General features: G+C 44.8%; 1 protein-coding gene across 4 annotated transcripts in view; it reads left to right on the top strand.

Annotated features, from left to right (window-relative positions):
- Window positions 1-23,056, top strand: part of tfeb (transcription factor EB) — a 107,017-nt gene that overhangs the window by 68,071 nt on the left and 15,890 nt on the right. For 2 of the 4 annotated variants that reach the window (XM_023996483.3, XM_023996484.3), the window contains exons 3-7: window positions 6,080-6,182; window positions 8,637-8,804; window positions 10,966-11,064; window positions 11,280-11,438; window positions 16,790-16,879. In XM_023996483.3, the coding sequence (XP_023852251.1) occupies window positions 6,153-6,182; window positions 8,637-8,804; window positions 10,966-11,064; window positions 11,280-11,438; window positions 16,790-16,879 (546 nt within the window). In that variant the 5' untranslated portion in view covers window positions 6,080-6,152. Of the gene's footprint in view, window positions 1-6,079; window positions 6,183-8,636; window positions 8,805-9,508; window positions 9,602-10,965; window positions 11,065-11,279; window positions 11,439-16,789; window positions 16,880-23,056 lie in introns of those variants that run through there. The other 2 variants (XM_023996485.3, XM_023996486.3) reach the window with 2 other exon arrangements.

Here is a 23,056-nt window from a genome sequence, read left to right as displayed (position 1 = left end):
GAGTGGTGCGCGATGTGCCCGTTTAGGGAGCCTGACCAGAAGACCGCTCCTATTGCCCCTTCTGCGGCACCGTTGTTTTGGGTTGCCGGCTGGGATCCGATCCATTGTCCTGGGTGGTGGACCAAATAGAGTATCCGCTTCGGGAAAGTCGTATTCCTGCTCGTAATTTTGGTGAGTTGACGTTGCTCTTATATCCAATAGTTCCTCCCGATTGTATGTAATAAAACCTAAGATTTCCTGGGGTAACAATATAAGAAATAACACAAAAAAACGGAATACTGCATAGTTTCCTAGGAACGCGAGGCGAGGTGGCCATCTCTGTCGGCGCCAGAAGTAAGTGGAGAGGATTAGAGTGTATCCACAGGAACAATACCTAGGAGGAGATGACCTGGGTCGGGTTGAATAATAATACCTGTGATGTCCTGAATAACATGGAGAATTTCAGACCAAAAACACTGGATTTTCCGACATTGACAAAATATGTGATAAAGTACCTATTTGTCCACACGCCCTCAAACACATAGGTAATATTCATTTTTTCATTTTAAGGTTATCAGGGCTCATAAAAAAACGATGTAGTACTTTGAAACTCCTTTGTTCGGTTAAATTTAGTGGCTTAATATAGTGTTTTGGCAATGCACAGTATTATACAGAGCCATGATTGCTTGGAACTCCCATCTCCAATTACTCAAGCAAACCGCAAAATTACATAAAACAAATGGATAAAACAACAGCTCATGGCAAAGTAGGGACTGTGAAATTACACACACACACACACACACACACACACACACACACACACACACACACACACACACACACACACACACACACACACACACACACAGGCCCACTCTATCACACTATAACACTCACAATCTACACACACTATTCTTTAGTTGTATTTGTTAAATATCGTTGTATTTAAAGTGTGTGTGTGACCTTGTCTGTAAGTGTTTGGTAACTTTTTGTGTCATCTGTTTTTGTGTGGACCCCAGGAAGAATAGCTGCTACTTCGGCAAAATAGGGAGCCGAATAAACCAATAATGTCATCATGGCGGTGTGAGCAGAGTGTGTTTGAGAGAGCGTGAAAGAATGCACTGGCAGCACTGATAAGTGACTCAGGTGTCCAGTGGGAAAGCTTAGCCAGACACTAACTGTTGAAGCATGTCGCGCAGCCCTCTGCTAGTTTAAAGTTTTGCTATTTTAGTATCATGTTCCCAATCGTTTTCTTTTGGGTAGGAGCAAGGGCTCTATTTGGAAGGGAACATACAGTTGAAGTTGGAAGTTTACATACACTTAGGTTGGAGTCATTAAAACTAGTTTTTCAACCACTCCACAAATTTCATGTTAACCTCTCTTGGGTATGTGGGACGTTAGCGTCCCACCTCTTCAACAGCCATTGAAACTGCTGGGCGCCAAATTCAAATACAGAAATACTCATTATAAAAATTCAGAAAACAAAACATATTTTACATAGGTTTAAAGATGAACGTCTTGTGAATCCAACCACGGTGTCAGATTTTTAAAATGCTTTACGGCGAAAGCATACCTTACAATTATTTGAGAACATAGCCCACTTGACAATTCATTACAAACAGTAACCAGCCAAGTAGAACAGAGTCAGAAAGAGATAAAATGAATCCCTTACCTTTGATCTTCATATGGTTGCACTCAGCAGACATTAATTTACTCAATAAATGTTTATTTTGTTCGATAAAGTCTCTTTATATACAAAAACCTCAGTTTTCTTCAGTAATCCACAGGCTCAAATGCAGTCAAAACAGGAAGACAAAAAAATCCAAATTGTATCTGTAAAGTTCATAGAAACATGTCAAACGATGTTTATATTCCATCCTCCGGTTGTTTTTAGCCTAAATAATAGATAATATTTCAACCGGACAATAACGTCGTCAATTTAAAAGGTAAACAAGAATTGCTCTCTCTCTGTCGAGAGCATGAAAAAGCTCTGCGACACTTTAGCGTCCAGTTATTCCGAATGCTTTTATTCCCAAATTTTTCAGAATACAAGTCTGAAACTATTTCTAAATTCTGTTGACATCTAGTGGAAGGCATAGAAACTGCAGTTTGAGTCCTAAGTCAATGGATACTGTAATGGCATTGAATAGAAAACTACAAAAACAAAACTACTTCCTGAATGGATTTTTCTCAGGTTTTTGCCTGCCAAATCAGTTCTGTTATACTCACAGACACTATTTTAACAGTTTTGGAAACTTTAGAGTGTTTTCTATCCAAATCTACCAGTTATATGCATATCATATCTTCTGGGCCCGAGAAGCAGGCAGTTTAAATTGGGCATGCATTTCATCCAAAATTCCGAATGCTGCCCCGCTACCCTAGTGAAGATAACAAACTATTTGTTTTGGTAAGTCGGTTAGGACATCTACTTTGTGCATGACACAAGTCATTTTTCCAACAATTGTTTACAGAGAGATTATTTCACTTATAATTCAGTGTATCACAATTCCAGTGGGTCAGAAGTTTACATACGCTAAGTTGACTGTGCCTTTAAACAGCTTGGAACATTCCAGAAAATTATGTCATGGCTTTAGAAGCATCTGATAGGCTAATTGACATCATTTGAGTCAATTGGAGGTGTACCTGTGGATGTAGTTCAAGGCCTACCTTCAAACTCATTGCCTCTCAGCCAAAAGAAATCAGCCAAGACCTCAGAAAAAAAATTGTAAACCTCCACAAGTCTCGTTCATCCTTGGGAGCAATTTCCAAACACCTGAAGGTACCACATTCATCTGAACAAACAATAGTATGCAAGTATAAACACCATGGGACCACGCAGCCTTCATACTGCTCAGGAAGGAGAAGCGTTCTGTCTCCTAGAGATGAACGTACTTTGGTGCGAAAAGTGCAAATCAATCCCAGAACAACAGCAAAGGACCTTGTGAAGATGCTGGAGGTAACAGGTACAAAAGTATCTATATCCACAGTAAAACGAGTCCTATAACCGACATAACCTAAAAGGCCGCACAGCAAGTTAGAAGCCACTGCTCCAAAACCGCCATAAAAAAGTCAGACTACAGTTTGCAACTGCACATGGGGACAAAGATCGTACTTTTTGGAGAAATGTCCTCTGGTCTGATGAAACAAAAATAGAACTGTTTGTCCATAATGACCATCGTTATGTTCGGAGGAAAAAGGAGGATGCTTGCAAGCCAAAGAACACCATCCCATCCGTTAAGCACGGGGGTTGCAGCATCATGTTGTGGGGGTGCTTTGCTGCAGGAGGGACTGGTGCACTTCACAAAATAGATGGCATCATGAGGTAGGGAAAAATATGTGGATATATTGAAGCAACATCTCAAGACATCACTCAGGAAGTTAAAGCCTGGTCGCGAATGGGTCTTCCAAATGGACAATGACCCCAAGCAAACTTCCAAAGTTGTGGCAAAATGGCTTAAGGACAACAAGGTCAAGGTATTGGAGTGGCTAGCACAATGCCCTGACCTCAATCCTATGGAAAATGTGTGGGCTGAACTGAAAAAGTGTGTGCGAGCAGGGAGGCCTACAAAACCTGACTCAGTTACACCAGCTCTGTCAGGAGGAATGGGCCAAAATTCACCCAACTTATTGTGGGAAGCTTGTGGAAGGCTACCCGAAAGATTTGACCCAAGTTAAACAATTTAAAGGCAATGCTACCAAATACTAATTGAGTGTATGTAAACTTCTGACCCACTGGGAATGTGATGAAAGAAATAAAAGCTGAAATAAATCATTCTCTCTACTATTATTCAGACATTTCACATTCTTAAAATAAAGTGGTGATCCTAACTGACCTAAGACAGGGAATTTTTACTAGGATTTAATGTCAGGAATTGTGAAAAACTGAGTTTAAATGTATTTGGCTAAGGTGTATATAATTTTCCGACTTCAACTGTATGTCCTTGAGTGTTGGCATGCATTAGCGTTAAGCTAAGCAAAAAATTGTCATAGGCCTATCACGGAAAGGTTTGCTAGCTAACATGCTAAGCCCCACTAGAGCACATCGAGGCATGCTAACATGAAGCTCCGCTAGATCACAGATGTGCAGGAAAGATTAGCATGCTAAGCTAAACGAATGCTAAGCTAAACTTTGGAGTGGACACAGAGGCACTTGTCTCCCTCTGGCAAGCATTCCTACCCGAGCCGATTGAGTTTTGAGATGTAATCACTCCATTCGTCAGGGTGTATAAATACACTGTGTGCGTGTGTGTGTGTGTGTGTGTGTGTGTTGGATGGGTATGTTCAGTGAGGTGAGGGTTGTCTTACAAGTACTTTTAGAATTATGTGATGGACTAGAGTTGCAGAAAAGAACCTGCTTGAGCACAGGGCCTGTCAGTGTTTTGTTTTGGTAGTGGTGGCCTAGAGTTTTGTTCTTGGTCAAGTCATGTTTCTGATATAGTGTATTTGCAGAAGTAAAAGGGGTATAGAATTAGGACACGTAGTGTTAATAGCAGCAGTAGTGGTATTAGTTTGTTCCTAAGTTGAGTGTTGGTTCACTGTGTGTAGTTTGAGGCTTTGCTGTCACGCTGTAGTAGACTGCTCTTGGAGTCAAAAGTGTGTGTGAGTGTGGACCAGCCAGTGGGCACAAAGCGAGCAGTGTGTGCACCTCAGGCACTGAAATGTACACGGCGGACAACAGGCGGCCTCAGTCCTTCTCAATAGGAGCTGCCCTTCTTATTGTACCTCAAACACAATGCGCTTTTTTTTCTCCCCCCCCCCCCCCCCCCCCCCCCTTCTCTCTCGCGCTCTCTCTATGCCCATATATGGGCTGTGTGTCTGAAAGGATGAGAAGTCTGCTTTGATTGGTTGGTGCCTCTGGCATGGCTTCTTATTGTGCATCTGGATGAGACAGTAGAAACACACTATCAGGCCACGGCTGCACTTTTATTGACATTGACTCAGATTTGATTACTCTGAAAGGAACACTCCCAGAAGGTAAAATAACACCAGATCAAGAGTAGTTTTAACACTGCTGAAAGGCAAACTCTGGGGCTTTCCTAATTGAGAGACAGGTGGGTGGGAGGTGGAGGAAGGAATGGTGTGGAGGTGGGCGAGGTTGAGGGTGTTCCCTTCGAAAGGCTGCTCACATGACCACCACACAACAACAGGACCACATGACTCCCACATGACTTCCCCAATGGTAACCATGGTTACGCTCTTCGGCCCAAGGCTTGGGCCTGGTGGGGGTTGATCTGATGCTTTTCCACCCTACCCCTCCCTTCTCCCCAAACCTCTCCCCCCCCCCATCCTCCACTGCCTCCTTATGCATGGTGTTATTCAATCTAAACCACATTGAGGAAAAGGCAATAACAGTAACTTGCACTTGAGATTCCTTTTTAGTTTCAAACTGTAAATATGTTGTTTTTGTCTTATCCTGAAGACAACATTAATATGATTGAATAGGGCCCTCATCTACTCTAAAGATGCCTAAAGACATGTTCTTATGTTGAAAGACTGGCTACTTTGCTAGTCATTCACTAAATTAATAAGATCGTTCATCCTAGTGGCATGTTTTTATTAAAGTCACTTGTTTATGTTTACATGATGTGAACACCATAGATGGTACTAAACACATCTAATAGATGTCTGGTGTGTGTGTGACTGGTGATCCAGTTGTCCTCTCGTCCCCCCTGTTCTAAAGCCCTGGGCTAGCTCCTTGTTAACAGACAGTGAATATATGGCATTGTCTGTGTCTGGTATGGAAACATTTAGAGTGATGTTATTCATTAGATGGCCAGACATCATATGACTGGCTAATACAGCATAAACAGACTGATGTACTGTACAGATATCTACTGTATGTTCGAGCTGTTAGAGCTGTTGAGAGACAGGGGTACATATCTGGAGGGATATGGTGGTGGATTATGTCCTTGTTGATTACACTAATTGATCCATTAGCAATGAATGTGATTGATAGTCTAGTTTTCCTCTGTAGATGATTAGAAGGACATGGTGATTTTGGGTTGATGACCACTGAGACATGAGGCCTTACACTGGATGGACCTGTGTGACCTTGTAATATAGTATTCTAACAGCACCTTTTTTCTCTCTTTTCCTTCAGCTTCCTCTCTCTCGGGCTGGACTGTGGTGCATCTGCATCTGCACGCCCCCCCCTCCCCCCTCGCCCTCCAGCCATGGCCTCGCGAGTAGGGCTGCGTCTGCAGGTAAACATATGTTGGACTGATTGATTGTTTAATTGATTGATTGGTTAACAGACATGTACAGTATTACTGTATACAGCAGACGTGTTGACTGACAAGTTGACTGACGTGTTGACTGACGTGTTGACTGACGTGTTGACTGACGTGTTGACTGACGTGTTGACTGACGTGTTGACTGACTGACGGGGGGGTTGACTGACTGACGGAGGTGTTGACTGACTGACGGACGGAGGTGTTGACTGACTGACGGACGGAGGTGTTGACTGACTGACGGACGGAGGTGTTGCCTGACTGACGGACGGAGGTGTTGCCTGACTGACGGACGGAGGTGTTGCCTGACTGACGGACGGAGGCGTTGCCTGACGGAGGCGTTGCCTGACGGAGGCGTTGCCTGACGGAGGCGTTGCCTGACGGAGGCGTTGCCTGACGGAGGCGTTGCCTGACTGACGCGTTGCCTGACTGACGCGTTGCCTGACTGGCAGGCATGTTGCCTGACTGACTGGCATGTTGCCTGACTGACTGGCATGTTGCCTGACTGACTGGCATGTTGACTGACTGACTGGCATGTTGACTGACTGACCAGCGTAATATTGACTGACATGTTGACTGACTGATGTGTTGACTGCCTGACTTACGTGTTGACTGACGAACGTGTTGACTGACGGACGCGTTGACAGACGGACGCGTTGACAGACGGACGCGTTGACAGACGGACGCGTTGACAGACGGACGCGTTGACAGACGGACGCGTTGACAGACGGACGCGTTGACTGACGGACGCGTTGACTGACGGACGCGTTGACTGACGGACGCTTGACTGACGGACGCGTTGACTGACGGACGCGCGTTTGACTGACGGAACGCGTTTGACTGACGGACGCGTTGACTGACTGACACGGTGACAGGCGCGTTGAACTGACTGACGGACGCGTTGACCGTTTGACTGGCATGTTGACTGACCAGTCGTAATATTTGACTGACATGTGACTGACCTGATGTGTTGACTGCCTGACTTACGTGTTGACTGGCGTACTGACGTGTTGACTGGCGTACTGACGTGTTGACTGGCGTACTGACGTGTTGACTGACGTGACTGGGTACTGACGTGTTGACTGGCGTACTGACGTGTTGACGGACGGCGTGTTGACGGACGGACGTGCTGACGTGCGGGCGGACGGGCGGACGTGCGGGCGGACGGGCGGACTTGCTGACGGGCGGGCGGACGTGCTGACGGGCGGGCGGACGTGCTGACGGGCGGACGGACGTGCTGACGGGCGGACGGACGTGCTGACGGCGGACGGACGGGCGACGGACGTGCTGACGTGCTGACGGGCGGACGGACGGACGTGCTGACGGGCGGGCGGACGTGCTGACGGGCGGGCGGACGTGCTGACGGGCGGGCGGACGTGCTGGCGGACGTGCTGACGGGCCGGGCGGACGTGCTGACGTGCGGACTGACTGGCTGACGTGCTGACTGACGTGCTGACGTGCGGACTGACGTGCTGACGTGCGGACTGACGTGCTGACGTGCGGACTGACTGACTGACGTGCGGACTGACTGACGGAGTTTTGACTGACTGACTGACGTGTTGACTGACTGACGTGTTGACTGAGTTGTTGACTGACTGACGTGTGGACTGACTTGTTGACTGACGGACGTGGGACTGGACTGACGGACGTGTGGACTGACTGACGGACGTGTGGACTGACTGACGGACGTGTGGACTGACTGACGGACGTGTGGACTGACTGACGGACGTGTGGACTGACTGACGGACGTGTTAACTGACTGACGGACGTGTTAACTGACTGACGGACGTGTTGACTGACTGGCGTACATATTGACTGACATACTGACTGACATACTGACTGACATGTTGACTGACTGATGTGTTGACTGACGTACTTTACTGATGTGTTGACTGACGTACTTTACTGACGTGTTGACTGACTGATGTGTTGACTGACTGATGTGTTGATTGACTGACGTGTTGATTGACTGACGTGTTGATTGACTGACGTGTTGATTGACTGACGTGTTGATTGACTGACGTGTTGACTGACTGACATGTTGACTGACTAAAGGATGTGTTGACTGACTGGGGTACTGACTGACGTACTGATGTACTGCCTGATGGGCATGTTGACTGACTGACGTGTTGACTGACTGACATGTTGACTGACTGACATGTTGACTGACGCGTTGACTGACTGACAGACTGGCGTGTTGACGGACAGACGGGCATGTTGACGAATGGACTGACGCGTGTTGACGGACATACTGACGTGTGGACGGACGTGTTGACTGACTGACGTGTTGACTGACGGACGGATTGTACTGATGTGTTGACTGATGGACGGACGTGTTGATTGACGGACGGATGTGTTGACTGACTGGCTGACGGATGTGTTGACGGACTGATTCATGTACTGACTGACTGATGTATGTATTGTCAGCTGATGCGAGACCAGCTGCAGCAGGAGGAGCAGCGGGAGCGGCAACAGCAGCAGAATGCTGCGCTGCAGTACATGCAACAGCAGAGTATGTCTGCCCCTGCACCCAGCCCCGCCATCAACGCTCCACAACACTACCAGAGCATGCAGGTTCCTGTTGAGGTGCTCAAGGTAAGACATAGAGTAGATGTATTTTTGTCCTCTGGGATTGTGCACATTCAATCAACACCCACATCAGAGGGTGGAGGGAGGCAAGGTCAAGGGGAGGGAAGGAAGGATATGGGCAGAAAAACTTAAGGAAAGTTTAGTTTGGGCTGTGCTGTGCTGCTGCTGCAGATCAAACACCCACCCACATCCCCAATACCCACCCACATCTCAAACACAAACCCACCCAAATACAGCTCTCCTGGCCCCGGCCTGGTCTACTGTAGTGGTCCTAACCTACTGACTAGCTTGAGATACAGGCACATAACTCTGACTTTCACCTAAATCGTGCAATGATGTCAATAGGAGATTTGGGAAAACATTTTGGGTACATGTGCCAATCTTAAATTAGGATTCATGTTTAAATTCATTAGAAGTGCACTGTGCCAAGAGGGGAGATGGGGAGAGGGGATAGAGAAGGGAAAATGGAAGATGAAGAATGGAGAGGGGATATGTGAAAAAGAAAATGCACATGAGTTGATAGAGAATGGGGAGATTTAGGGGATAGAAAAATGGAGAGAGAAAGAGGGGAGAGGTTCAGGCAGAGCAAGAGAGGGGGATTTAGGAGTAGGGGTAATCCACTCACGTGTTGCTGAGGGTCAGCCAGCCAGCCAGCCTCACTGAGCACCTCCTGGGAGGAGTGGAGGTGGTCAGTACTGGATCAGTGCTGCTAGCTGGACTGGACTGGAGAGAGGTCGATTCAGCAAAGAAGGAGAGAAGGAAATAGAGATAGAAAGAGAAAAATGCGGTGGAACAGCAACAAGGTAGGGTGCTGGAGAATCAGTCTTCATCATGGCATGGTGTGTGTGTGTGTGTGTGTGGAGAGAGATGACAGACAGGAGAGTAAGATACTGTAGGTCAGAGGCAAGGAGATAAAGGTTAGCTGACATTTTGCCTGATTCCACAGATACCTGTGAATGTTATCTGTGTGAGTGTGTGGAGTGTACATACGGGTCTCTCTGTCATTGCCTCTCTGTCACTGTCTTTCTGTTTCTGTCTGTGTAGTGGGTTCATACTGTATAAGTGTGTGTGTAAATGTAAGGAGAGGCGAAGGTGGGTGTTTAAAACTATGCATCAGTGTTGAAATGAATTTCCTCCAAGTAGTGAGGAATGCTCCACTCTATATCTCCACCTCTGTACTGTTGACAATTGTTGGTTGAAGACAGTCTACTTGTCATTCCTTTCACTTAGTGCATGTGGAGTTTATTTGTTCTGACAGAGTGAGACATTTGGTATGTCAATAGTTGCGGTTACTGTTTAGTACATGTGGGCCCATGGCAACGTGTCACTGACACTCTTTAAGCTGACAGTTATTCAACTGTCAATAAACACACCCGCACTTACTCATGGACACACACACACACACACACACACACACACACACACACACACACACACACACACACACACACACACACATCACACACACAAATAGGCACGCACTAATCGATCAGTACCGTAGCTTATTAACAGCCGTAAATAGGCCTACTTCAACTGACCAAAATATCAGAGGCCCATTTTGATATAATCTAGAGTGGTATACTACAAAGCAGGATCAATGACTTAGCCAGCTAACTTTGATAAGAAACCAGAAATAGCTATTGATTTTCTGGTTAATTAAGAAAGCTAAACTGTTTTTGGTTGTTCAGTCAATTAGACCATGCCCATTTTAAGCTTATCTTTCAAAAAAAWTTGAAAGGGTAGTATACCCCTGTGGTGTGTTATACAATCTGACGTGAGTGTGTGTGGGGGGGTCATCTCTTAGAGTAGTAGGAGCATAAGGAATCGCTGATCTCTGCTCTTTGATGTGAAAGAATGAGGCCAAGCCATAACAGTCCCCCCCTTGCCCTATTCTCTACACTACCCCTACACCCCTGGTCAGGCCTGGGGACTTACTATAGGCTTTACTATGGGCTCTACTGTAGGATTACAGGAACAGTGTTGTGGTTCCATGAACAACATAGGCCTACTGTTGTGGGTCATACCCAATGGACAACCAGCACGCAATGTTGAATGAAGCTGTTGACATGTTTAAGAGAGAATTCACTAATGTATGCCTAAAATGATGAGCAGTTTGATGTGAACTGCGTGATTAACCCTTGGTGTGCTGTGTTACCTGTGTGTCCAGGTCCAGACTCACTTGGAGAACCCTACAGACTACCACATCCGCCAGTCCCAGAGACAACAGGTGAAGGAGTACCTCTCCACCACCTACGCCACCAAGCAGGTACCTCGCTGTCTGTACCTGTCTTTCTTTCTTTCTTTCTTTCTTTCTTTCTTTCTTTCTTTCTTTCTTTCTTTCTTTCTTTCTTTCTGTCTCTGCCTCTTTCCTTTCCTCCCTCTTTCTTCAACACACACACACACACACACACACACTCACACTCACACTCACACTCACACTCACACACACACACTCTTTCTCTCTCTCTCCTCTCTGTGCAGACGGTGCATGCAGTAACAGGTGTGGTACAGCCCTCCCCTCCCCCTCCCCACCACTCCCCCCAGCTCCGTACGGAGCAGCTCATCACAGGAAACAGTGCCCCCAACAGCCCTATGGCCATGCTCAACATCGGCTCCAGCCACGAGAACGAGGTACACGAGGTACTTATACACACACGTGCACATATACAATCCATACGTGCGCACAGATGCAGTCCTTAGACCAGCCAGGTCATTCAAGATTGGCGTTGAAATTGGACGTCTATCCATGTCCTGAGGATGTCGGGAAATGCCTTCAAAACCAGCCATTAGGGGCAACGGTGAGCGCTATTAGTCACGTAGGATTAGGTTTTGCTTGGGCGCTGTGGATTAGGGATGTGACAAATGTACAATTTCGCTTAAAGTTTAAACCGCCATTTTTTAAAATCGTTTCAAAGTTTTAAAAATATATAAAATTAAATTACAAGTTCACAATTCAGATGTGGTTCTGTATGTGACCGCTAGGGGGCGTTGCAGTTCATTCTACCACAGTCCTGGATTATACCTACCTATTGGTCGTCACTAGTTACCATAGCCGCAACATTCTTAAAATGTGATTCTAACCTTAACCATCAAATGAACCACACTGCTATCTTTATGCCTAACCCTAGCATTACATTAAGACCCATTTTTTTTACAGTTTACATTCATTTTTATGATATAGCCAATTTTAACTTTGTGGCTGTGGTAACTAGTGGAAACACTAACAGATGGCGCTAACCTTACTGCTGTCTGAAACCCACTCAGCAAAAATTGTATTAATACCGTTTTAGGGTCTCCGTTGTGTGCCTCTCCTCCATGTTCTCAGTTGTCAATACGTACTTCGTGTCCCACTTCTCATCAATTTGATGGATCGTTGCAGTGATCTATGACAGAATGTTCATAATGTCCAACAAGTCTGATTCTAGATATGCCATTAGGGAATTGAAGCCAACATCCTTTACCATTGACAATGGCTGCAAATCAACTGCAATCATTTCTGTAATCAGCGCTGTGATTTTCTCACTCTGTCTCTTATCACACTGTTGTCAGCAACAGGTACACCTGTACTGCCAGTGTAGCTCAAACCCACCTCGCATTAGGTATTTGTTTAATTTGAATTTTTCCCTTTATGATGATGATGATCGTGCATGTTAGTGGTAGTTTTGTGTTAACTAGATAATGTTTTGTAAAATGTGATGTAAAAAAATGAATGTAGGTTAGGGATTTATTTCTAAACGTTAACGATCTCGATGTCATTTAAACATTCACACCCCTATTGTGAGTTGGAATGGTGGATGGGTGTAATACCAGTTGTGGATTTTTATTTTATTTTTGTTTTTTAACCCTATCCCAAACCTTAACCCTTACCTTAACTATTCATAATGAGTGCCTAAACTCAACCCTTAACTTTGAAATTGGACGTTTGGAGAAAATGAACGTAACAGAGCAACAAAAACACTTCAAAATTTGATGTTTGGAGAACGTTGATGAATGTCTAATTCTGCAATGAGACTGTGAGAGCTTGTTGCATACACACAGTGATCTTCAACGATCCTGGAAAGCTACTAAATTGGAGACCGCTGGCATAAAAACAGTCCATAAACACACAGATGCAGACACAAAAAGCTGATTGTGGACTACAGGAAAAGGCGGGCCCCCATTGACATCGACTGGGCTGTAGGGGAGTGGGTCGAGAGTTTCAAGTTCCTTGGTGTCCACATCACCAACGAACTATCATGGTCCAAACATACCAAGACAGTTGTGAAGAGTGCACGACAAAACCTTTTCCCCCTCAGGAGACTGAAAAGATTTGGCATGGGTCCCCAGATCCTCAAAAGGTTCTACAGCTGCACCATCCTGACCGGTTGCATCACCACCTGGTATGGAGCTACAGGGGGTAGTGCGTACATCAGTACATCACTGGGGCCAAGCTTCCTGACATCCAGGACCTATATAATAGGCAGTGTCAGAGGAAGGTCCATAAAATTGTCAGAGACTCCAGTCACCCAAGTTAGACTGTTTTCTCTGCTACCGCACGGCAAGCGGTACCGGAGCGCCAAGTCTAGGACCAATAGGCTCCTCAACAGCTTCTACCCCCAAGCCATTAGACTGCTGAACAATTCATATAAATCGCCACCGGAGAATTTACATTGACACCTCCCATACACTGCTGCTACTCGCTGTTTGTTTGTTACCTATACATAGTCACTTCGCCCCCACCTACATGTACAGATTACCCCAACTAGGCTGTACCCCTGCACACTGACTCGGTACCGGTGCCCCCTGTATATAGCCTCATTATTCTTATTGTTACTTTTTATTCAAGCCTACTTGGTAAATCTTTTCTTCTTCTTGAACTGCACTGTTGGTTAAGGGCTTGTAAGTAAGCATTTCACGGTAAAGTCTACACATGTTGTATTCGGCGCATGTGGCAAATAAAGTTTGATTTTACACACAAAAAGACTTGCACACAATTACAACGCGGATATACTCTTGCACACTCAACACAAACGCATGTTTGAAAACGCTCTTGTACTAAAGGTCATGTCTAGACTAACAGAACAACCTGTCTCAGCTGTGATAATCTGAGAAGGTGTTGTCCTGTAATTCACTGTGTTTCTGAGGGCCTTTGACCTGATCTCAACAAGACATGTCATAAAGCATGTACACATTCCCTTGATCCATAAATCCTAGAAATGTGTGGGATTTGACATATATAACCCTGCAATATCTCCTATACAACTTTGATTACCAGCCTGTATAAAGATATGGTTTAGAGATTACGTTATTTTCTTCACAGTTTATGGAGACGTCATAATGACTTTATTGCACCTTGTTATGAGGGTCTGAGCCAATGTCACCTCTAAAATCTCTGCTTTTTGTGTGCGTGTTTGTGCTTGTGAGAGTGTATGAAGACTGGCTATTGATCTCGGTGGCATCGACAGACTCATGGCCAGCTCTATAAAGGTGTCACCCAAAGGTTGCTGTGTTAGCTAACTGAGACTAACTTGCTCTGATTGTCATTGCACTTTAAATGCTCCATTATGGCCTTGGTAAAGTAATTACAGTTTAACGAATGACAGGGGATAGCAGACACTGCAAGGCCCTTTGAACCCCACAGACTTTGGTACACACACACGCATGCAGCTTAACTGCACCAGCATCTTCTACAGACCTGAGCAGACCACCAACTGCAGAGTTCAGAAGTGCATCCCACAACTACAAGAGACAAACAACAGAACCGTTAGTTAACCTTAACCTCCGCTCAGTTAGCAGAACAGTTAACCAACACTGCTGAGCCAAAAGGCTCTCGTCCTCTGTGACGAAGTGCATTTATGCACACTGTCTAATCTTCCAGTAGGCCCTATATTAAAATAGCGTGCTATTTATCTTATGCATTTTGCTATTTCTTTCTAGAAAAATTATACTGCACATGACTATATTATTCTTCAGCTCCTTTGTAAGCAGTAAGCTACTGTTTATAGTTCATGCCCAGTTCTGTAGGGACATTTTTGTATTGAAAGTTATTTTCGTGTAACTGGTTCGACAAATTGCGGTTATTTTCCTGTCTCTAACCTTCCAGAGTGAAACGATGTTTCTGTGCACAGAATCATTGTAACACTCACGAGTTAGAGACTCTGTGTTTGTTTCATTCTGTTAATGCTTTCCTTTGTTCATACTTCCCACATTGTGTCGGAGCTCCTTGTGTCCTGTCTGTGGCAGGAGTGTGCACTCCTTTGTGCACCACTATATGTTATTGGGTTTCCGTCATTCGCCGGTTCCATTCATGTAAGAATTACTGTTTAACAGGGTGTACATGAAAGTGGTCACGTCTGTTTTAGACAGGATGTATGTAATGGGGTCATTATGAGTAAGCCAGTTACATTTGTATACCAGTTATGTGGTTACTTGTCATTGGACATGGATAGGTCTCAGGGAGGGGCTTAGAGGATAGAAGTGCCTGTTTTGGTATTTCTGGGTAGTTTGGGTTTGGTGACAGTGGGGAGGCTGCTTGAGCCTGGTTACCCCCAACCTGTAATAGCTATGGAAGCTACAGTGTAAGCCTGTTTTAGGCTTAGTGCAGTTTATTTTGTTTGACAAGTAAGTCTATTGTGTGTCTGTTTAGCTTGTAAATATTAATCGCCGGCTATCAGTGTTGAACACTAAATATAAATATGGACACCTTTGCAACAGAACCTTCTGCCGCCTCCTGAATATCTGCCCTTAAGACCGCATCTCTACGTTACCTATTTCACATCCTGTTAGAGAGAAACATAGACCATTACGTACTGTATGTTGCAGTCCAACCAAGGTGTAATATTGTAGGTTGAAGGATAAGCTTATTGTGTTCAATGAAAGTTCAATAAAAAGTTAATGATAAGTGTATAGTACAAGTCATCATATTAACACTTTATTTGGATAGTCCATCTGAAGATGCACTACAGACTATCTACTAACCCTAAGCTTATCCTAACCCTAAGCTTAACCCTTACCCTAACCCTTATTCTTAACCTAACCTTAGCAAGTAGTTGCTTATCCACAGATAGTTTGTTGATAGTATGACCATCTGAAGAGCATCTACAGATGGAAAGTCGGGACTACCCAAATGAGGTGTGACCGCCGTCATAATTCATTTTAACCAAAGATTATGGATATACTGACAAGATACAGGTCTCTCCACCCTAAACAATGGAAGTTGTGGTCCACAAAGTGGCACGGGGGGCTGTCTAGCTTCCTCCTATCCTTTCTTTGGGTTGGTGGATACATCTCATTATTGTAATCCTTTTTTGAATATTCAATGAGGGTTGTTGATGGCAACTTTCAGAAAAAACACTTCATATTGGCGTTGTCTCGAGATGGCGGTTGCCTGTATTCAATGGAGAGAGATGCTATGCTACTATGCTCATGCCATGAATATGCATAGCCATCTCCAGACAACTCCGATATTACGTGTTTTTTCTCAAAGTTGCTGGGATGACAAGTCCTACTTGTATCAGTACGCTCGTAACAATTTAACCATTACGAAACTTCTATTAGCTAAAAATGTCTGAATGAAACCTCATGTAGCAAATAAGCCATTAATTTCTTTGTTGACCAAATTCGACATTCTCTCATTGACCTCCATACAAAAACTCCTTGCATGGTGGGCGAAACAATGAAAAAACACCACCTGCTGGACGGAATCAGATTTTCAGCCGAATTGATCCTCTCACTTCCTCTTCCTGTCTGTTCTAACACATTTTTCAGTTAGCTGTTTCACACTTCAGTGTTAATGCACTCCATATTATATAGGAAACTTACTTTATCCACCACCAATGTATAGCACCTACAGTATCTGCAAGAAACGCCTCTTATGTGATAATAAAGTTGATCGTCTCTCTATGCACAACATGGCTGCCTTAGTCTGTCTGAATATATTTTCTGGTATCACTGATCTAAATGTATATTAATGTAGAAGTATATTAACAATTTTTCCCTCGTTGTTGGCACAGATGGATGAGGTCATCGATGACATCATCAGCATGCAGTCGAGCTATGATGACATCCAGCAGTATATTGACCCTCTTCAGATGTCCAACACTGTAAGTATTAAACCATACAGTCACTACGTACCTATAGAAAGTCATTTTCACCTGGGTGGGATTGTGAAGGGTTGAACACTTGAACTGGTTGAAATGCTTACATAAAGGAATAGGTAGGTTACGTGAATGGGTGTTGAGAAGACTTATATTTTAGGGCAATTCCATGGTAACTGAGTGACACTGACACTCAGCTCTTTAACTTTAAAATGTATGTCAAACCAAAACCAGTGATTGCAAAGTCAAGCAAACCATACGACTCTATGCACAATGACTACATTTAACAATTTCCACTGAAGATTTTACAAAAATACATTAACATGAAGAACAGTGCCTATGCAAAGTTAGGTAACAGAATGAGGGCACAAACAGAACAAACCGTCATTCTGTTACCCAACTTTGTATTTGCACTGTTCTTCATGTTAGTGTTTTTGTAAAAATGAAGTGAATATTGTTAAAAGTACTCCTTGCGTGTTTCTTCAACAGAGTTGTATGGTTTGTTTAACGTTGCAGTTGTTGATTTTCGTTAGACATACATTTTAATGTGAAATATCTGAGTCTGTCCCCCTTCTCATCCCTCTATCCTTATCTACCTCTAACCCCTGTCTTACCCCCTCTTGTCTTTTTTGGTCCACGTCCGCCCCTCCCTGTGTGAATCAATGGGGTGATTATGCCGACTCATCAGGACTGAGGCTGTGACTGGGCTCTGAGAGGAGAAAGAGACTCCTTGTTCCGTTTATCATAATCCCTCCTTCTTTTGCTACAGGCTCCTCCGTGTGTTTGTGTCCCATCTTAAAACTACTGTTGCTGTTTTACTACTGTTATTGTTGTTGATGCTGTTGCATGAAACTTCCCAAACTTCAAAATGGCTGATATTTGATGTTGACTGGGGGGCATTTGGCCTGTGGGCTGTTTGTTCCTCAGTGTTTAATGAATAACTGCTGATCTATAGTGGCTTCAATCAGCTGTCTGCTGCTGCTGCCTTCCCACCCCAGGGGAAACCTTCAGTTGGCTTAAAGGAATCTAAGTATTTAATTGATTTAAATTATTGACGTGAAGTGCTGTGGTTTCAGACCAAGATAGGCATTCGTAATCCCAAAAAAATGCAGTGGTCCAAGAGTGTCCATCTTAGAGCAGAAGCACAGAGCTCTGTGTTTAAAGGAATGGCTCCGAATTAACAATTAAACCACCACCAGTTAGAGTTCAACTTGTTTACAAGGCATTCAGAAAGGGAGGAGGAGGCAGAGGCACAGGAGAGGAGGAGGAGGGGAACAGGGGATGAGGGTCATTTGTGAGAGGGAAAAACAGGCTGAAAGTCCAGTTAGGGGAAAGTTCACTTAAACGGTGTGGAGAGGTAGAAGAGAGAGGGATTTGGTGAGACGGATGTTAGTCTCTGAGGGCTGGAGCAAGTAAGTGTTAGAGAGAGAGTGTGTGTAAGAGAGTGAGAGAGAGAGTGAGAGCGCACAGGCCCACAGAAGGAAGGATGAAGGAGATGAATAAGACGTATGCCATCGTGGAGATGATAGACGGGGAACAGATCCAACTGGTAAGAAGTCTGCGTTTTACTGTGTGTGTGGCTGGGGAATATAAGGTTTGTGTGTTTGTTCGCCCATCTTGGTCAGTATTGAGGCAGGCTAGTTAGGAAAGTTATGCCCCCCTGCACCCCCCTCTGGGTTGGTGAGGGCTGGGGCTGGAGCCGGGGCAGGGGGGTCAGCTCTAACTCCCAGCCTCAGGTCTCTGATTAGGGGATGAGCCTAGCCCTCGGGCCCCTGGGGCTGGGGCTGGTGCTGGAGGCTGAGAGGGAGCAGCTCTTTGATATGGTAGCGGTTGAGCTGAGCCCTGCCACTGTGGGCAAACTTCCAGTGAGGGACAAGCTCGGCCATAAGAGATAAGACACACAATAGGATGTTAATTGTCCAGCATGAAGGTTGCTGCTGGCCTCTCCTCTGTCTCCCTTCTTTGGCCCAGTTCCCTCAGCCCCTCGCTGTGTGTGTGTGAGTGGAATAGAATGGCATTCTCTGGGTTTATCTCTTGGTGCTCATGCTGCAGTTGATTGGCTCTTGATTACTCAGTGTGTGTGATCATACTCAATCTCATAGTCATTGATTAGATTGTTATTTTACTATTGATCGGCTCTCAGGCAGCTAAGTTGAGCCATATGGAACTCTGATTTGCACACAGGGACAGTGGTATAGTGTGTGTGTGATAGTGGCTCCGTGCATGAATGCAGCTCTCTGGAGGGACTATTGATGGTGGTTGCTACAATGTTGCCCCAAATGTGCTTGTATTTTTAGTTTGGTGTAGTCTGATTTAATATACAGGCCTCTAAATAGTTCTGCTGTTCTCTTTCTCTTGGTCTCTCTCTGTCTGAGATGTGTATAATGAGATCCCTCAGGACTAATGTTAGTTACCTCTCCTCTCTGTTTTTGGAGGTTCTCGCCTCGTTAGCTTTACTTAAACACTGAGTTTTCCCCCTAATGAATGAAACTCATCTGCTAATCTGTGACCAGGATTATCGCGGTAAACTCAGTGGAATGTGGGAGTTTAAGGAGGACTTGGGAATGCTGCAGAGAGAATAATAAGCATGACTGACCTGGGTCTGAATGTGTGTGAGAGAGAGTTTGTTATAAAATTGATAGTTTCTCGCTCTGTGTGTGTGTGTGTGTGTGTGTGTGGGCGATGGGAGACAGCAAGAGTCAGTGGTTTGAGACTAAAGCATTCTGGGTGAGAGAAGGGGGAGGAAGGAACAAGGTGAGCAGAGGGTTTCACCTAACTTAACTGCATGTCCCTGGTTTGATAAAGGAGAGGAAGACCCTACTGATGATGGGATTTCCTTTTGATCAGTGTAGATCTGAGGTCTCGGTCCACATAGCCTGTAGTTTTACTATGTGTGTGTGAGACCTGGCTGCGTTTCAGTTGTCTCAATGATAAGATATCTGGCTCTCTTATCTGTCAAGCCTCATTAGTATTGTAGAATAGACATTCAACCACATCCTCAAGTTGTTCTATTATTGTAAACCAGCACGTTTCATCACCAATCCCTCATGAGGGAAGTTGACTAGTAGTAGCCATAGGGACTGCTTCAGAAGTTAAACAACGTCTACACAACTTATGCAGAGGACACCGCTAGTCTTCCACACAGATGCTGGGTTACAGATGGGGTCAGAGAATCCACAAAAAGACTTTGACCTGCCACCAGACAGCGAGTGAATGCAAGCATTTTGCCAGACTGTGCCTCAAAACCTAATGTCTACCTGGCCCACCACTCCACCCTGGACTTGAACAGTCTTTACGAGCAGGTCCACCTCTACAAGGTAGCAATCCCAACTTTTGCCAGGACCCTGAAGGACGTCACCCTCAACCGTAGCCCAGCACCTCACACAGGAGCAACAGAGCAACGGACACCCCGCCCAGTGAGAACAACTCCTAGACCTGCACCAAGAGGACCTACGCCCAGACCACAGCATCACCAGCCACACCCCAAGCAAACCCTGGACACACCCTGTATAGGCTCCCCCATATCAGACATATTCTGCCCACCCCATTCCCCCCGCACACTGCGGTAAGGACCTCAACATGACAAGAGGACATACTGCATGCCCAGGCTGTGAGCAGAGCAACATGCCCAACCCTCACTATTACACCCGCCCAAGCCCCATCCTGCAACCTAAGAGGTATGTGTCAGATGCTCAACATGCTCTGCTCACACCTACTGTGATGGTCCAGACCTAAACCACAAAAAAACAACACTAGACACTATGGAACACAAAGCTTTTACAATCTCATCATGGAATGTACAAGGTCTGAGGTCATCTGCCTTTGGCCTAAAGAGCAGGAATCCAGACTTCATCAAAGCAATTGGAAATACAGACATTGTCATCCTACAAGAAACATGGTATAAATGAGACGGACCCACTGGTTGCCCTCTAGGTTACAGAGAGCTGATAGTCCCATCCATCAAACTACCAGGTGTGAAACAGGGAAGAGACTCAGGGGGTGTGCTAATTTGGTATAGAGCAAATCTAACTCACTCTATTAAATTAGTTAAAATAGGAACATTTTACGTCTGGCTAGAAATTAATAATGTACGACAGACCACATATTCACCCTTCACACCCTAATTGACAAGCAAACAAACCAAAACAAAGTCAAAGTCTTATCATGCTTTGTTGATTTCAAAAAAGCTTTTGACTCAATTTGGCATGAGGGTCTGCTATACAAATTGGAAAGTGGTGTTGGGGGGAAAAATATACGACATTATAAAATCCATGTACACAAACAAGTGTGTGGCTAAAATTGGCAAAAAACATTTCTTTCCACAGGGCCGGGGGGTGAGACAGGGATGCAGCTTAAGCCCCACCCTCTTCAACATATATATAACGAGCGAGGGCACTAAAACAGTCTGCAGCACCATCTGGATAAAAATACTTTAATCAGTTATAGAACCCATTGCACTTTACGGTTGTGAGGTCTGGGGTCCACTCACCAACCAACAATTCACTAAATGGAACAAACACCAAATTGAGACTGCATGCAGAATTCTGCAAAAATGTCCTCCATGTACAACATAAAACACCAAATAAGGCATGCAGAGCTGAATTAGGCCAATACCTAAGAGCGAGCGAGATTTTTCAAAATCAAAAGAGCTGTTAAATTCTACAACCACCTAATAGGAAGCTACTCCCAAACCTTCCATAAAGCCATCACCTACAGAGAAATGAACCCGGAGAAGAGCCCTCTAAGCAAGATGGGCCTGGGGCTCTGTTCACAAATGGAAACGGAAATGGACCCCACAGATCCCCAGGACAGCAACACTATTAGACCCAACCAAATCACGAGAAAACAAAAAGATAATTACTTGACACATTGGAAAGAATTTACCAAAAAACTGAACTCAAATGCTATTTTGCCCTTAACAGAGAGTACACAGTGGCAGAATACCTGACCATTGTGACTGACCCAAACTTAAGGAACACTTTGACTATGTACAGACTGTGAGCATAGCTTTCCTATTGAGAATGCACAATGCCCACAAAATGAGGTGGAAACTGAGCTGCACTTCCTAACCTCCTGCCAAATGTATGACCATATTAGAGACACATATTTCCCTCAGATTACACTGACCCACAAAGAATTAGGTGAAACACCACAGTGTACCATCACAGCAGCAATGTTTGTGACCTGTTGCCGCGAGAAAAGGGCAACCATTGAAGAACAAACACCATTGTAAATACAACCTATATGTTTATTTATTTTCCGTTTTGTACTTTAACCATTTGCACATCATTACAACACTTTATATAGACATAATATGACATTTGAAATGTCTTTATTCTTTTGGAACTTTTGTGAGTAATATTTACTGTTCATTTTTATTGTTAAACAAAAGTTATCTATTTCACTTGCTTTGGCAATGTAAACATATTTCCCATGCCAGTAAAGCCATTGAATTGAATCAAGCCATACAGAGATAAGAGAGAAGGGATGATTGTGTATATGTCAGAGCAGAGGCACTTTTAGAGGAAGTATTTTCCAGGTGTGATATTGGCCTGAGATCTTCTGCTATCTTCTCTTTACAGCCAGTCACTACACATGTAACACACTGTGTGTTTATAACGTTTGATCTGGTTCAGAGGGCTAACCAGGGTTACCCACAATATGATGCCATAAAACTCTCATGAGACACCGACTGCTCGTTTGTCTATTCTACTCTCCCTCCCTCGCTCTCTCTCGCTCTGTCTACTCTCTCTACGCCTCCTGTCTACTCTCTCCGCTCTGTCTACTCTCTCTCGCTCTGTCTACTCTCTCTCGCTCTGTCTACTCTCTCTCGCTCTGTCTACTCTCTCTCGCTCTGTCTACTCTTCTCGTCTGTCTACTCTCTCTCGCTCTGTCTACTCTCTCTCGCTCTGTCTACTCTCTCTCCTCTGTCTACTCTCTCTCGGCCTCTGTCTACTCTCTCTCGCTCTGTCTACTCTCTCTCGCTTTGTTACTCTCTCTCGCTCTGTCTCTCTCTCTCGCTCTGTCTCTCTCTCTCTCGCTCTGTCTACTCTCTCTCGCTCTGTTACTCTCTCTCGCTCTGCTACTCCCTCTCGCTCTGTCTACTCTCTCGCTCGCTCTGTCTACGCTCTGCTCGCTCTGTCTACGCTCTCGCTCGCTCTGTCTACCTCCGCTCGCTCTGTC

Source organism: Salvelinus sp. IW2-2015, linkage group LG11 (genome assembly GCF_002910315.2).
Source record: "Salvelinus sp. IW2-2015 linkage group LG11, ASM291031v2, whole genome shotgun sequence".
Classification (NCBI taxonomy): Eukaryota; Metazoa; Chordata; class Actinopteri; order Salmoniformes; family Salmonidae; genus Salvelinus; species Salvelinus sp. IW2-2015.
This window is presented reverse-complemented; position numbering and strand designations above follow the sequence as displayed.